The sequence below is a fragment of the Corvus cornix genome, chromosome 13, assembly GCF_000738735.6.
Source record: "Corvus cornix cornix isolate S_Up_H32 chromosome 13, ASM73873v5, whole genome shotgun sequence".
Classification (NCBI taxonomy): Eukaryota; Metazoa; Chordata; class Aves; order Passeriformes; family Corvidae; genus Corvus; species Corvus cornix.
In genome coordinates this window covers 14,143,854-14,159,149 of record NC_046343.1, presented here as the reverse complement: position 1 = coordinate 14,159,149, position 15,296 = coordinate 14,143,854, and the positions used below count along the sequence as shown (strand labels likewise).

Sequence of the window (15,296 nt, the reverse complement as noted above, 5' to 3'; positions counted from 1 at the left end):
AACAGGAAATAAAGAATAGGGAACGGGAGGGCAATGACGAAATAGAAGGAGAAGGAAAAGGAGAAGAAGTAAAGAGAAGAGTAGAAAGCGGGGGGGGGGGAAGGAGGCAAGAGAAAAGAAACGAAACGAGACTACAAAGAAAGAATTGAAAGAAGAAAGCAAAATAAAATGAGAAAAACGAAGTAAAACCAAGATGTAAACGAGTGTTTGCAAGGAAACAGCAAGAGCTATGAAAAATGAAAGAGAAAAAGGAAGAGGAGCATGGCAGGAGCAGGCGGCAGAGGAGACGCCCATTGCCGGTTGGAGGCGCGGGCGCTGTGGCGGAGCGTGTGAGGCGGCGGAGCAGCGCACGGTGTCGCTGCAGGCTCAGGAACGGCGTCTCGGCGGCTCCGCCCCGGTGCGGCGGAGAGCCCGGCTGTGAGCGCGGGGGGGCGGCGCGGGCCGGGCAGCAGAGCCGGTGCGTCCGGGCGGCGGCGGGGAGCCGTGCGGGGCCCGTGCCGGGGCCGGCAGCCAGAGCGGCACAGGCGGCGGCGGCGGCGGCGGCGATGGGGGAGCGTTGTTGTGCGGTGGTGCGGGTGCTGGTGCTGCAGGCGGCCTGGGCGCTGTCGGGCGGGCAGGTGCGGTACTCGGTGCCGGAGGAAGCCAAGGCCGGCACGGTGGTGGGCCGTCTGGCGCAGGACCTGGGCCTGGAGGCGGGCGAGGCGGAGGCGCGGCGGCTGCGGCTGGTGGCGCAGGGCCGGCGGGCGAGCGTGGAGGTGAGCGGGGCGAGCGGCGCGCTGCTGGTGAGCTCGCGGCTCGACCGGGAGGAGCTGTGCGGCAAGAGCGCGCCGTGCGCGCTGCGGCTGGAGGTGCTGGTGGAGCGGCCGCTGCGCGTCTTCCATGTGCAGCTGGAGGTCACCGACATCAACGACAATGCCCCCATCTTCCCCGCCGCCCGGAAAAACCTCAGCATCGCGGAATTCACCACTCCGCCGGGGTCTCGTTTCCCGCTGGAGGGCGCGTCGGATGCGGATATCGGAGCGAACGCGCAGCTCTCCTATACACTCAGTCCCAGCGAGCATTTTAGAATAGAGGAAGAAAACAGTAACTCTCGCAGTAAATCCTTATTTCTAGTACTCACGAAATCTCTGGACCGCGAGACGATTCCTGTTCACCGGTTGTTGCTGACGGCGAGTGACGGGGGCCGGCCGTCTCTGACGGGCACCATGGAGCTGGTGATCTCGGTGCTGGATGCGAACGATAACGCGCCCCAGTTCAACCAGTCGGTGTTCAATGTATATTTGCCCGAGGACGCTACACAAGGCACGCTTGTGGCGCGGATGAATGCCACGGATGCGGACGAAGGAACTAACAGGGAAGTGAGATATGAAATCGATACTATTGTTCCTCCCTCTGCCTCAGATGTATTCACCATCGATGCAAATACTGGGGAGATCAGACTGACGGGCGCCCTGGACTTTGAGGCAGTTAATTTATATGACCTAAATGTTAAGGCGACAGATAAGGGGACACCCCCGCTGTCGGGTCACTGCAAGGTGCTGGTGGAGGTGCTGGACGTGAACGACAACGCGCCGGAGGTGTGGGTGACGTCGCTGTCGGTGCCGGTGCCGGAGGACGCGTCGGTGGGGACGGTGGTGGCCCTGCTGAGCGTGTCGGACCGGGACTCGGGGGCGAACGGTCGCGTGCGGTGCTGGGTGTGGCCGGCGTCGCCGTTCGGTCTGGAGGCGACGTTCGCGGGCTCGTACTCGCTGGTGCTGCGCGAGGCGCTGGACCGGGAGCGGGTGTCGGAGTACGAGGTGGAGGTGCGTGCGGAGGACGGCGGGGCGCCGGCGCTGCGCGGCAGGCGCGGGCTGCGGGTGGCGGTGTCGGACGTGAACGACAACGCGCCGGCGTTCGCGCAGGCCGTGTACACGGTGCTGGCGCGGGAGAACAACGCGGCGGGCGCGGAGCTGGCGCGGCTGTGGGCGCGGGACCCGGACGAGGCGGGCAACGGGCGCGTGAGCTACTCGGTGTGGGAGGGCGGCGTGGGCGGCGGGTGGCGTCCGGCGTCGAGCTATGTGTCGGTGGACGCGGAGAGCGGGCGTCTGTGGGCGCTGCAGCCCTTGGACTACGAGGAGCTGCAGGTGCTGCAGTTCGAGGTGCGTGCGGTGGACGCGGGCGAGCCGCCGCTGTGCGGCAACGCCACGGTGCAGCTGTTCGTGCTGGACGAGAACGACAACGCGCCGGCGCTGCTGCCGCCTGCGGGCTCGGCGCCGGAGGCGGGCGGCGTGGCGGGCGAGGCGGCGGCGGCGGCGGGCTCGGGCGCGGTGTCGGTGTCGGGCACGCTGTGGGCGTGGGCGGCGTGGGGGGCGCCGGCGGGGCAGGTGGTGGCGAAGATCCGCGCCGTGGACGCCGACTCGGGCTACAACGCGTGGCTGCGCTACGAGCTGTGGGAGCCGCGGGGCAAGGGCCCGTTCCGCGTGGGGCTCTACAGCGGCGAGGTGAGCACGGCGCGGGCGCTGGAGGAGGCGGACGGCCCTCGCCAGCGGCTGCTGATCGTGGTGCGCGACCACGGCGAGCCGGCGCGCTCGGCCACGGCCACGCTCAGCGTGTCGCTGGTGGAGGCCGCCGAGGCGGCGCTGGCCGCGGCCGCGGGATCGTCGTCGTCGTCGTCGCGGTCGGCGGCGGGCGCGGAGATGGGCGCTGGTGCGGCGAGTGCGGCGACGAACGTGTGGCTGGTGGTGGCCATCTGCGCGGTGTCGAGCCTGTTCCTGCTGGCCGTGGTGCTGTACGGGGCGTCGCGCTGGGCGCCGCGGGCGGCCGTGCTGTCGGGGCCCGGGCCCACGACGCTCGTGTGCGCCAGCGAAGTGGGCAGCTGGTCGTACTCGCAGCGCCACAGCCGGAGCCTGTGCGTGGCGGACGGCGCGGGCAAGAGCGACCTCATGGTTTTCAGCCCCAACTTCCCTCCGCCGCCGCCCGGCCCCGCGGCCAAGGACACGCAGCCGGAGCCCTCCGCTCTCCTGGACACGGTCAGTGGCAGCGCCTTGCTCGCCTCTATTCTTTCTCTTCCCCCTCTGCCAAGTCTCTCCCGCCCCCTGGGTTGTAGCTGGGTTTAGCTGGTTGTAGCTGGGCTCCGCCCCCACGGCCTGAGGGCCGTGTAATCTTGGCTGAGTCTTAAAAATCTGAACGGCACATTTGTATCTGCCGCCGCGTCCTTGACGGAGCCCCTCAGTTTTTACTGAGTTGGGGAAATGTCTTCATCCCGCTGCTGTTATCGGACCGTAGCTTAGGTTTGCTGCCCCGAATGCGACTTGTTCTCTACTATGTTTGCTCTCCCGTAGAAAGAAATCACTATTTATGGTGATAATAGGTTTTCCGAGATGTCAGCTCTGCAGACCACGCTTTTGCTTGCTGTTGTGTAGCATATTAACCTGAGCTTGCTGAAGGAGGTGAAGACACGCAGGCTGTAGTGGAGACAGTCCCCCAGGCACTATGCAGCACTTAACTGCCTTTGCTGATTGCTGACCGTGCTGGTATCAGCATTGTCGAAAAGTGGGTGCTCTTCCTCTCCTCTGAAAGTGACATGATGAAAGGTGACAATTGAGGCTTCAAGGTTTTCTCTCTCCATGGTGTAGTTTTTTTCCCTGTTGATTCTTCCAGCAGACTGAATATGATACTTGGGAAGGCTTTATTGGACTTTTCCCAATGTTCTTTTCCTAGCATGTTGCTTCTCTAGATAGTAGTATAAACCGTTCATGCAGAGGCTGTTGATTCAAAGTTAGTGTAAGAAAGGAATTTTTTCCCCACATCCCCGTGCCCCACAAATTACTCTGTTTTCTTCCATTCATGGCTGGAAATTGACACTGGCGTGTTATGATGTTCTTTCAATATTTGTATCAGCATTGACATAGTCATGAATTACCCAGAAACAATCTCTTAAATACCACATAAATACATCTGTATAGATGTTTTCCCTTACTGTGCTGTGATCGCCAGTATTTGGATTATTGTCTCAGAGCATGAAATCATTGCCTATTGTCATTAGAGATATCCTGACACCACATCTACAAATAGATGTCTAATATTTCAGGTGAGTAACAGAACTGCCAGGTGTGTAAGATTTCCATCCAGTGTAGCTGAAGCATTAGAAAACATGAAAGGTCAATGTCAGGGAGTCTGCTGAATACAGTGTATGGGTTTTTTGGTGTTCTCATTGATGAAAACAGTTGTAGACTTGCATTCGTGGCCAGAGAATTGCCGTGACGTACACTGGCTTGTTATGAGATTTTTGGCATATTTGTATGAGGAGCCATACACTGGCTTGTTATGAGATTTTTGGCATATTTGTATGAGGAGCCATACACTGGCTTGTTATGAGATTTTTGGCATATTTGTATGAGGAGCCATACACTGGCTTGTTATGAGATTTTTGGCATATTTGTATGAGGAGCCATACACTGGCTTGTTATGATATTTTTGGCATATTTGTATGAGGAGCCATACACTGGCTTGTTATGATATTTTTGGCATATTTGTATGAGGAGCCATGTCTTTCAAAAGCCCTGGAAAGTTACCAATAAAGAATAAACTCAACCAAGCAAGCAAGCATCAAAATCCCTGATAACAAAACCTGAAACATGGATTCTCCTACAGAAACAATATAATCCTTTACACTGGGGTGCTTTTCAATGATTGAGTTCTTCTATCATGACGTGAAATCAATGCCATTGCCATTTGGAGTTATTCTGACATCACCTTTAGAAAGAGTAGAGTGCTGGACATGGTCTGTATGATACCATCTGTATTTTTTTTATGGTGCTCTCATTGCTGGCAATGGTCTGCAAAAGCTGCAGTGAGCCCTGTGGAGGTAAAGGAGACAGTGACATGTTGCAGAGGTGAATGTGGCTGTGGCACTGCAGGCCCTGGCCATTTCTGATACTAAGGCTGACCTTGAGAAGTGAGATTTGTCTGATGGAATTGGAGGTCCTTGGGAATACCACGGACCATGTCATGAGACAGTCCTCTAGGTACTATTTACTGTGCTGTTACTGTTGCTGCCTGCTGATCATGCTGTTAATGTTTCTTATGAAGAACTCTGTCCTCCTCTTTAACTCTCCTCCATGAGAGATGTCACGCAAGATGACAGTTGTGACTTCACTGTTCTCTCTCCTCGTGGTGTAATTGGTTGGCTCACCACAGTCATTATGAAATCAGGGAAGTCCTTGAACACTTTTCCTATGTTCTTTCTCCAAGTATGTTTTTACTCACCAGTAGCAAGTATGTAGGCAGAGGACCATGACCTGAAGTATATGTTTTGTTTATCTTGTCTTGCCTTTCTGAAGTGGATTGCAGGTGGATTGTCCAGTGAGATGGCATGACCATACACTGTCCTGTTTTCATGTTATGTTAATATTTGCATCAACAGCCACAACCTTAAAGAACCCCTGGAAATCCTCTTTTCCAAAGAAAAAACCCTACAACCCCCAAAATTCAACCCATACCCAACACCACATTTTCCTGTGCTGTAGGTATCATTGTTGGCACTGATGAATTTTTCAGCATTTGGGTTGGTATTTCACAGCATGCAGTCAGTGGCCATTGCCTTTAGAGTTGTCCTGACATCACCTCTATAAATAGTATTCTCCAAAGTGGGTAATGTTTCCATCTGAGATCGGGGAACCCAGAGAAGATTGTGAGGTGAACATGGCAGTGGCACTGAGTAGGCCCTGATCATGTCACAATATGAAGTGGGACCTTCCAGTCTGTGGGAACTGGAAATCCTTGGGAAGACCATGGGCCATGTCATAAGAAGACAAGAATATGAGATGACGTTCCTGTCTTGAGAACACGTCCCAGAGTGGGAATGGAGGATGCCTAAAGAAAATTACGAGGCAGGATGGGCACAGTTTTCCTTCCTAAGATCCATTCCTGGGATCCTAAGGGTATGGAGTTGAAGGCCTTCTGGGTATTGAGTTAATTCCATGGTAGTTTAATGCCCATCATGTCCTTTGAGGTTATGAATATTTTCCACCAAAGACAGTCCCTGGTGCTGCTGCCTGCCTGAGGTAGACAAGGCATCAGTAAAACGGGTGTGGTGTGCAGGCTGCTGACTATTTCCCAAAGAACTTTTTGATTCCTATTTTGGACAACATTTTCTAGGAAGATAGCACTTCAACGTCCTATCCCTGTATAGTGGTGGGCATCTATAGTATCTTCCACAGCCATTGATCTTTCCATGATGGTTCCTTGGTCCTCCTCAGGCTAATTATTTAAGGGCACATGATACTGTGGATGTCATTTTTGTGCATTCAACTTCCCATACCTGTGCACTTGAAAATCTACCCTTGGTAGAAGTTACATGTCCTGTTGTCACAGGTGGCTCGTTCTGATGTCTGTGATGTACACACAAAACCCTGCAGAGCACCCCAGCTCTGGTTCTCTGTGGCACAAGTTCTCCCATCCAGTTGATAATATGAGGTGCGCTTGTGCTTTGGCATTTGCTCTCATTCTCTCGAACTTCAAAATCCATGTGGACTGGGGTGAGAACTGTCATGCCTTTATGTCACAAAGCTCTTAAGAACTCAGTTTTTATGTCCAGTGGTGTTTCCACCAGAGATTGCTGAAAAGGCATAAACCATGAAGTGTATGGAGACAAGAAGAATCTGCCAGGCAGTGAGGGGCTTCATATCCTTCCATATGTTCTTTGTGCCAATTGTAAGGGAAGGTGAGGATGTGCAAAGACCTAGGACACTCTTATAGAAGGTTTTGTGGTATTGTGGAAGAGATTCTGCAAGTGGCACAAGGTATGGCCTGGGCATGTGTAATGATGAGGGTGACCTTGAGCAGGGAAGGGCCTTGCCTGAGGGAGATGATTTGTAGAACACAAGGCTGTGTCTTTGGTGAAGGACTGGGGAGTGTGTGCTTAGGTGGAGTTGCCATTTCTCAGGGTGTGAGACAGAGGATTCTAATAGAAAATGCCAAGAAGAGGCTCCACAGACATTGCAAATACCTGGGATTTCTCCAGCTCTCCAAAAGTTCTGCATATCCTTCTGCCCCGTTGTTTCCTTCATGTGTTTCAATACAGTGGAATTGGATTATTTGGCTTTCTTCTCTCTTCTTACCAAACCCTCGCAGTCTTTTCTGTCTCTCATGTTAGCAATGTGTTGGTAACATCAGATAATATGAGATACTGAGTTTTAGCACCTGTCTGGTTGCCAACATTCCAGTAATTTTCCATCAGCGTGTAGGATGACTTTTCCATGCCCCTGAGCTGAGGTTGATGTTGAGACAATGTCCTTCCTTAGCTTTATGGTGTCCCCCCTGCTTCCCCCATGACAGAAGTGCATATGGGAGCACTGTGCTTTGTCCAGTGATTTCAAGGCTTTTCTAGAATGTGCATGATTGTTTTCTGTCCATTGTTCCCAGTAGTCTCTGTTAGTGTTAGAAACAGTTTCCCTTCTCTGAAAATATTTCTTTCCTGAAGAAGCAAGCAGTGGTGCTGCTTGCTAAAGTAAGTAAAGTAAAGTTGCTTCTTGCTAAAGAAGAGGAGTCTGAGAGACAGCTGTACCTTTATTCCTATTTAGTTGTGGTATCTTCATCTTGGACCGACCGAATGTGTCTGGATTGGGAGCTGGAACTCGACACTCCTTGTGGCTTCCTTCCAGCTTGAAGTATGCTGTAATTCCTAGATTGGACCAACAAAGCATCACAGTCTGCTCACATTTCTTTCTTGCTTATTCCAGCACGGTTTGAGCAGTTGGCAGCAAGCACAGATGGAGGTTGGCCTCTGATGTCTTTCTCAAAATAGATGTTTTGGGAGTGGAGAGCATGTTCTCAGGGGAAATGCCATGGGTTTAAGTTCGCATGTATTTCTGGGTGGATCATGCTATTGAGTGAGAGGTATTCCTTGTGGACCAATGCCCCTGAGCATGGAAGTTCTTGCTGTGTTGTTCTGGCAGAAGTTATCTGCCTGAAAGGAGAAGCAAGAGCTTGTCGTTTATCAAGCAGGTGGAATACGAGGCAGGAAGAACAGCACTGCATTGAAATACATGAAGAATTCATAGGAACGGTGGTTGCACTGTGCTTTTTCAGTGTTCATGGCAGATTGATGTGCTGGGCTGTGACGCATCTGAGTTCCCAAGTGAGAGACTTTGATGGATTGTTTGGGCTTATTGGAGCATGTTTGCACTGATGTCAAAGTTCTTAGGGATTGGTCTTCCTATTCCAAGGGAGGTGTATTCTTTTCTGGTGTAGTACAGCTGTTCTTTGCCATATTATTGCCTTCCTGTGTTATTTGCTGGTCCAGGAGGGGACTGGAGTCTGAGGAGTGTGGCTTTCTTCCTGATGGGGAGGGAAGGGGAGAGGAGGTGCAGGGACAGTCTATTTACTTCACTTTTTCTGGAGGAAATCAGGACAGTTGTTCCTTATCAGGAGGCATGTAAGGCCCCCAGGAGCACTCTTATCAAAGGGCAGGTCTCTGATAAACGAAGAGGGTGATGTAGACATTTAGAAATCATTTTGTTTAGAAAACATTTTGGTAAAGGGGAAAAAAAGTATGGACGCTGAAGAGAAGAGGAATCAAGGAGGGTGGTGTGAGGCATGAAAGAAAAAGGAAGAGAAAGAAAAGAAAGGTAAGTAAAGGAGGAGAGAAAGGAAGAGAAAGGAGAAGAAGGAATCCCTGCAAGTGAAAAATCAAGCAAGGAAGAATGAGGGAAAAAAGGAAAGAAGGAATGACGGAGGAGATTATAAGCATGCACCAACCTTTTCTCTACATGCTCTCTGGAGTCAAAGACCTCTGTATCCTTGGTATTGAGGAACCCTGTGCAAGCCTCAATGACAAGGGATGAGGAATAGGAATAAGAGGTTTTGTGTAAGGGTGTGTCTGCACTTCATGGTAAGAATGATGTAGTCTTGTAGAAAATACGGTATTAAGAGAGATAGAGAATAGGCAAGGAGGGAAGAAGAGGCAGTGAGGGAAAGACAAGGAAAAGAGAAGAAAAAGGGGAAAGAAAATAAAACAATGAAAGAATGAAAAAGCAATGGAGAGAAAAAGAAAAAAGGAAAGATGGAACATTAAGGGAGTTTGTTAGCATACAGCAATCTCTGTACACAGAAACGTGGGAGGGGGTAGGAAAGAGAGAGAGGAAGAAAAAAAAAGAAGAAATCCATAAAGGAAGGAAGGTGACAAAGGGGAGAAATGAAGAGGGGGTATGTCAAGGAGATTACCAGGATACACTGACGTTGTCTCCTAATGCTGAGTGAAGTTGGTCTCTGGTGGCCTCTCCACTGTCCACTGTCCCATGCGAAGGAGATGATGCCCGGTAATTACAGCTCATGGCTCCAACATTGATTGCCTCGATCACGGCATCGGAGGTCACCGGCAACTTGGCAGCAGAGTTATAAAAGAGACGGATGGAAATAAAACGGAAAGGACAGTAAAAATTGACAGGGCAGGAAGAAAATAGAGAAAGAAGAGAAGAAGGAAGTAAAACAAGAAAGAACAAAGATATGGAGAGGACAAAAACAGTGTAAAAAGAAAGAAAAAGGTAAAAAAGAGAAATTAAAAGAAACGATTAAAATTACAGAACTGAAAGACAAAAGAAAGATAAAAGAAGACATGAAAAAAGTGGAATAAAGAAGAAAATGAATGTGAGGAAGCACGTTGCAATAATAAGGAGAGAGATACACAGAGAGAGAGAGGAAGAGAGAGGAGCAAGAGACGGCAGAGGAGATGGCCATGAGGGAGCGGAGGCGCGGGCGCTGTGGCGGAGCGTGTGAGGCGGCGGAGCAGCGCACGGTGTCGCTGCAGGCTCAGGAACGGCGTCTCGGCGGCTCCGCCCCGGTGCGGCGGAGAGCCCGGCTGTGAGCGCGGGGGGGCGGCGCGGGCTGGGCAGCAGAGCCGGTGCGTCCGGGCGGCGGCGGGGAGCCGTGCGGGGCCCGTGCCGGGGCCGGCAGCCAGAGCGGCACAGGCGGCGGCGGCGGCGGCGATGGGGGAGCGTTGTTGTGCGGTGGTGCGGGTGCTGGTGCTGCAGGCGGCCTGGGCGCTGTCGGGCGGGCAGGTGCGGTACTCGGTGCCGGAGGAAGCCAAGGCCGGCACGGTGGTGGGCCGTCTGGCGCAGGACCTGGGCCTGGAGGCGGGCGAGGCGGAGGCGCGGCGGCTGCGGCTGGTGGCGCAGGGCCGGCGGGCGAGCGTGGAGGTGAGCGGGGCGAGCGGCGCGCTGCTGGTGAGCTCGCGGCTCGACCGGGAGGAGCTGTGCGGCAAGAGCGCGCCGTGCGCGCTGCGGCTGGAGGTGCTGGTGGAGCGGCCGCTGCGCGTCTTCCATGTGCAGCTGGAGGTCACCGACATCAACGACAATGCCCCCATCTTCCCCGCCGCCCGCAAAAACCTCAGCATCGCGGAATGGACCACTCTGCCGGGGTCTCGTTTTCCGCTGGAGGGCGCGTCGGATGCGGATATCGGAGCGAACGCGCAGCTCTCCTATACACTCAGTCCCAGCGAGCACTTCTCTCTGGATTTACAGAAAACCGAGGAGGACGGTGAGTCCTTATTCCTGGTGCTCAGGAAATCTCTGGACCGCGAGACGATTCCCGTTCACCGGTTGTTGCTGACGGCGAGTGACGGGGGCCGACCGTCTCTGACGGGCACCATGGAGCTGGTGATCTCGGTGCTGGACACTAACGACAATGCTCCTCAGTTCAACCAGTCAGTGTATAAAGTGCAGCTGCCGGAAAATGCAGAACTCGGCACTTTGGTGATCAGACTAAATGCCACAGATTTGGATGAAGGATCGAACAGTAATATCTCCTATTCGCTCCAGATCCTGTCCCCGCAGGACGGAAGAGACGTTTTCAGAATTGACAGAAAAAGCGGAGAGATCCGGCTTAGGGATGACTTAGACTTTGAGGATGTTGGTCTCTACCGCATGCAAGTGGACGCGGTAGATAAGGGGACACCCCCGCTCTCAGGCCACTGCAAGGTGGTGCTGGAGGTGCTGGACGTGAACGACAACGCGCCGGAGGTGTGGGTGACGTCGCTGTCGGTGCCGGTGCCGGAGGACGCGTCGGTGGGGACGGTGGTGGCCCTGCTGAGCGTGTCGGACCGGGACTCGGGGGCGAACGGTCGCGTGCGGTGCTGGGTGTGGCCGGCGTCGCCGTTCGGTCTGGAGGCGACGTTCGCGGGCTCGTACTCGCTGGTGCTGCGCGAGGCGCTGGACCGGGAGCGGGTGTCGGAGTACGAGGTGGAGGTGCGTGCGGAGGACGGCGGGGCGCCGGCGCTGCGCGGCAGGCGCGGGCTGCGGGTGGCGGTGTCGGACGTGAACGACAACGCGCCGGCGTTCGCGCAGGCCGTGTACACGGTGCTGGCGCGGGAGAACAACGCGGCGGGCGCGGAGCTGGCGCGGCTGTGGGCGCGGGACCCGGACGAGGCGGGCAACGGGCGCGTGAGCTACTCGGTGTGGGAGGGCGGCGTGGGCGGCGGGTGGCGTCCGGCGTCGAGCTACGTGTCGGTGGACGCGGAGAGCGGGGCGTCTGTGGGCGCTGCAGCCCTTGGACTACGAGGAGCTGCAGGTGCTGCAGTTCGAGGTGCGTGCGGTGGACGCGGGCGAGCCGCCGCTGTGCGGCAACGCCACGGTGCAGCTGTTCGTGCTGGACGAGAACGACAACGCGCCGGCGCTGCTGCCGCCTGCGGGCTCGGCGCCGGAGGCGGGCGGCGTGGCGGGCGAGGCGGCGGCGGCGGCGGGCTCGGTGTCGGTGTCGGGCACGCTGTGGGCGTGGGCGGCGTGGGGGGCGCCGGCGGGGCAGGTGGTGGCAAAGATCCGCGCCGTGGACGCCGACTCGGGCTACAACGCGTGGCTGCGCTACGAGCTGTGGGAGCCGCGGGGCAAGGGCCCGTTCCGCGTGGGGCTCTACAGCGGCGAGGTGAGCACGGCGCGGGCGCTGGAGGAGGCGGACGGCCCTCGCCAGCGGCTGCTGATCGTGGTGCGCGACCACGGCGAGCCGGCGCGCTCGGCCACGGCCACGCTCAGCGTGTCGCTGGTGGAGGCCGCCGAGGCGGCGCTGGCCGCGGCCGCGGGATCGTCGTCGTCGTCGTCGCGGTCGGCGGCGGGCGCGGAGATGGGCGCTGGTGCGGCGAGTGCGGCGACGAACGTGTGGCTGGTGGTGGCCATCTGCGCGGTGTCGAGCCTGTTCCTGCTGGCCGTGGTGCTGTACGGGGCGTCGCGCTGGGCGCCGCGGGCGGCCGTGCTGTCGGGGCCCGGGCCCACGACGCTCGTGTGCGCCAGCGAAGTGGGCAGCTGGTCGTACTCGCAGCGCCACAGCCGGAGCCTGTGCGTGGCGGACGGCGCGGGCAAGAGCGACCTCATGGTTTTCAGCCCCAACTTCCCTCCGCCGCCGCCCGGCCCCGCGGCCAAGGACACGCAGCCGGAGCCCTCCGCTCTCCTGGACACGGTCAGTGGCCCTCCCTTGCTCTCCTTTGCCCGTTCACTGACGCCTCTTCCCCTCTCTGCCCCTTCTCTCCCGCCCCCCTTACAGCTGCTGTTTGGAGCCGGGCTCCGTCCCCGCGGCCACGGGTCGATCGATGCATGACGAGTTCTTAAGGATGTGAATCGTACCTCTGCCTCTGCCGCCGGAGCCACTCGGCTCTTGCTCATGTACTGAGGTGGTGAAGGTGGTAGAATGGAAATAAATCAATTAGGGCACTCCGCGGCAGCTATTATCCGTAGGTGTGGTTTTCTGTTGTAGGTGTGGTTTTCTGTTGTAGGTGTGAATTTTCCCTTAGAGTGAAATCATTGTGCATTGCGATTAGAGGTGCCCTGAGGTGTCAGCTTTGCAGAACATGCACATGCTCTCTGATGGGTAGCATTTTCACTGGACCTTATTTCATGAGTGCAAAGACATGCCGGCTGTGGTGTTCACAGTTGCCAGGCCTTTTCTGGACAGTCTTGTGTTTAGATTTTTCCCAACAAAAATTGACTTCCTCCTCTTTGATTCTGCTCTCTAACAATGTTACACAAGGTTGGGACTTCAGCGTTTTGCAGTCCATGGAAGGATAAGCTGCCACATTTGGTTCTAACGCTAGAGACATTATGAAACGGGAAGATGTGATGTGCCTTTCCTATGATCTATTCCCAAGAATCTCTGCTTAGAATTATTATGTGTTCCAAGTGAGGAGTTTTCTCCAAGGGTAAGTGTTAGAAAGTGGAATTTTCTTTTCCTTGCTCCGCTGTTCCCTGGTTGTGAATGCGCTTTCCTGGCCGGAAAAGTAGTATGAAACAGGGTGTAGTCTTTTGATGTTGTATCAAAATTTATATCGGCAGCAGTATCACTTCAAAACACCGGTAGAAATAATCTTTTATAAAAAGAAAGTAAACAAACAATCCAGCAAATAACCCCTACCAACAAAACCCTAACCAATTTCTCCTACACACTCAATATAATCCATTATGGTGGTGTGCTTGTCAGCGTTTTGGTTCTTATCTCAGTGCTTGTAATGAGGTGGTGAGTGCAATGTTTGTCCACTCGACTTCCTCTGCTTGTGCAGTTGAAGCTGGTAGAGATGGTGTGTCCTGTTGTCACGCATGGCTTGTACTGATATGTGCAGGTACAGGGCGAGCCCTGCAGAGCGTCCCAGCTCAAGATTTCTGCAGTACAAACTCTCTGTGTTGAACTTGTTTGAGCGCTTGTGCTATGATATTTGGTGTGGTTATCTTGAAGAACAAAATCCATGTATGCTGATTCCAATCCTGTTCTGATCACAGAATCTCTAAGAGCTCTAATATGCAGCTCTGTGCTATTTCCATGTGAGATTGCTAAGATGAAGCAAAGTGTTCATGGTGAGGTTCATGCAGGTGGGAAGAGCCTGCTGAAGGCTGTGTAGTTTGAAGAATTTTGTATGTCCTTTGTGGTGATCATGAGGGAAGGTGAAGAGGTGCCAAGGCCTAGATCCTGTGCAAAGTGGGATTTACAGATGGGACATATTGCTGGAGTTGAGAAATGTTTGATATTTTGGCAGTGATTCTTCGAATGGAACAAGTAGGGCCTGGACCTGTATGATGGGGAGGGGGAATTTGAGTGGGGAAGAGCGTTGCCTCAGGGGAATGGAGGCGCAGGGTAGAACATAGTCTGTGTCATTGTGGACGAAATGGAGAATGTTTGCTTAGCTTGTAAAAGTCTCGTTACCCATGGCACAGGATAGAGGATGCCAGTGGAAAACATTGAGGAAAAGCCCAGCACACAGGGCTGCTCTTCTGGGGATCTTCTCAGGACTCCAGCAGTTCTGCATATCCTCGTGCTCTGTTCTCTGTGGTGTTTACTGCCTGTAAAGTTACCTGCAATACATGCCTTTAATTGCTTGTCTTTGTTGTGGAATGTCGTTGTGATGCCATGAAGATTTTTGCCTTTTCTTTTATACCCCTGTTATACCTTTTTACAACTTCTGTATTCCTAGTGCTTTTCTCCTACATTCTTGGACTTGTTTGTCAAGCTAAGAGACTCAACATTTTAGAAGCTTCGTAGCTGGGGATCAGTGTGCCTCAGAGCCCAAGGTCCTCTCCAGAACATATTCTGTAAACCAAGATAGAGCCATCCAGGGGAAGGTTCCTTGGGGAGGGGGGCTCACTTGAGCCTCTCATTGGGGAATCTTTGATAGATCTGCTAATTAGTAACACCTATAATGTTATACCCAATGTTGGGGGAGGGACAGAGATAGACTCGGCGGGGTGCATCTCGATGCATATGACCTGGACGTGTACACCTAAGGATCCTTAAAATAAATACCAAGGTAAAATCCCTTTTCCCCTTCTAACCGTGTATGACTCTTGATTTTAAGACCAGGAAAAGGCATCAGTTGGACAAACAAAAGCTTTTTGAAATTTGTGTAATTGTGTCAGCTTTCTCAGAACGTTGCCCGAATAATTTCTCTGATCTTGGTGTTGCTAGGGAGGGGAAGAAACTGTGTCCATATTCAAGATATTATCAGACCTGGCATTTCAGTACAGTGGGATGGGTTCCTCTGTTTTCTTCTCTTGTCTGAGAGAGAACACTCACCCTTTTTTCTTCTCTCACATTGGTATAGTGTTGGCAACAGTGGATGAGATGCAGATGGTGAAATATTGGCAGCTGCCAGGTGGCAGGTGTTTAGACAGTAATCCATTGGACTTGGGAAAATTTTTCCACTCTCTCGAGCTGAGGCTGCTGTTGAGAGACTATCACTAACTTTCAGGTGTCCTTCCTGCTTCACCTGTGACAGAAGTGCAAAAGGAAGTACTACTCACTTTCCCTGTTTTTCAAAGCTCTTGATGAATGTGAGTATTTTTTTTCTG

The 15,296-nt window shown here is 53.8% G+C and overlaps 2 protein-coding genes across 2 annotated transcripts; both read left to right on the top strand.

Moving 5' to 3' along the window:
- The first annotated feature begins 135 nt into the window (after window positions 1-135).
- LOC120410761 (protocadherin alpha-13-like) lies at window positions 136-4,776 on the top strand. The gene has a single exon (XM_039559910.1). It carries the CDS (start codon window positions 237-239, stop codon window positions 3,093-3,095), a length of 2,859 nt encoding a protein of 952 aa, XP_039415844.1. The 5' UTR covers window positions 136-236; the 3' UTR covers window positions 3,096-4,776.
- Window positions 4,777-9,909: 5,133 nt separating this feature from the next.
- LOC120410762 (protocadherin alpha-6-like) lies at window positions 9,910-13,197 on the top strand. Its single transcript, XM_039559911.1, is given in 2 exon segments — window positions 9,910-11,498; window positions 11,500-13,197. Coding segments are annotated over 2 exon segments (2,595 nt in total). The 5' UTR covers window positions 9,910-9,965; the 3' UTR covers window positions 12,562-13,197.
- Window positions 13,198-15,296: the final 2,099 nt, after the last annotated feature.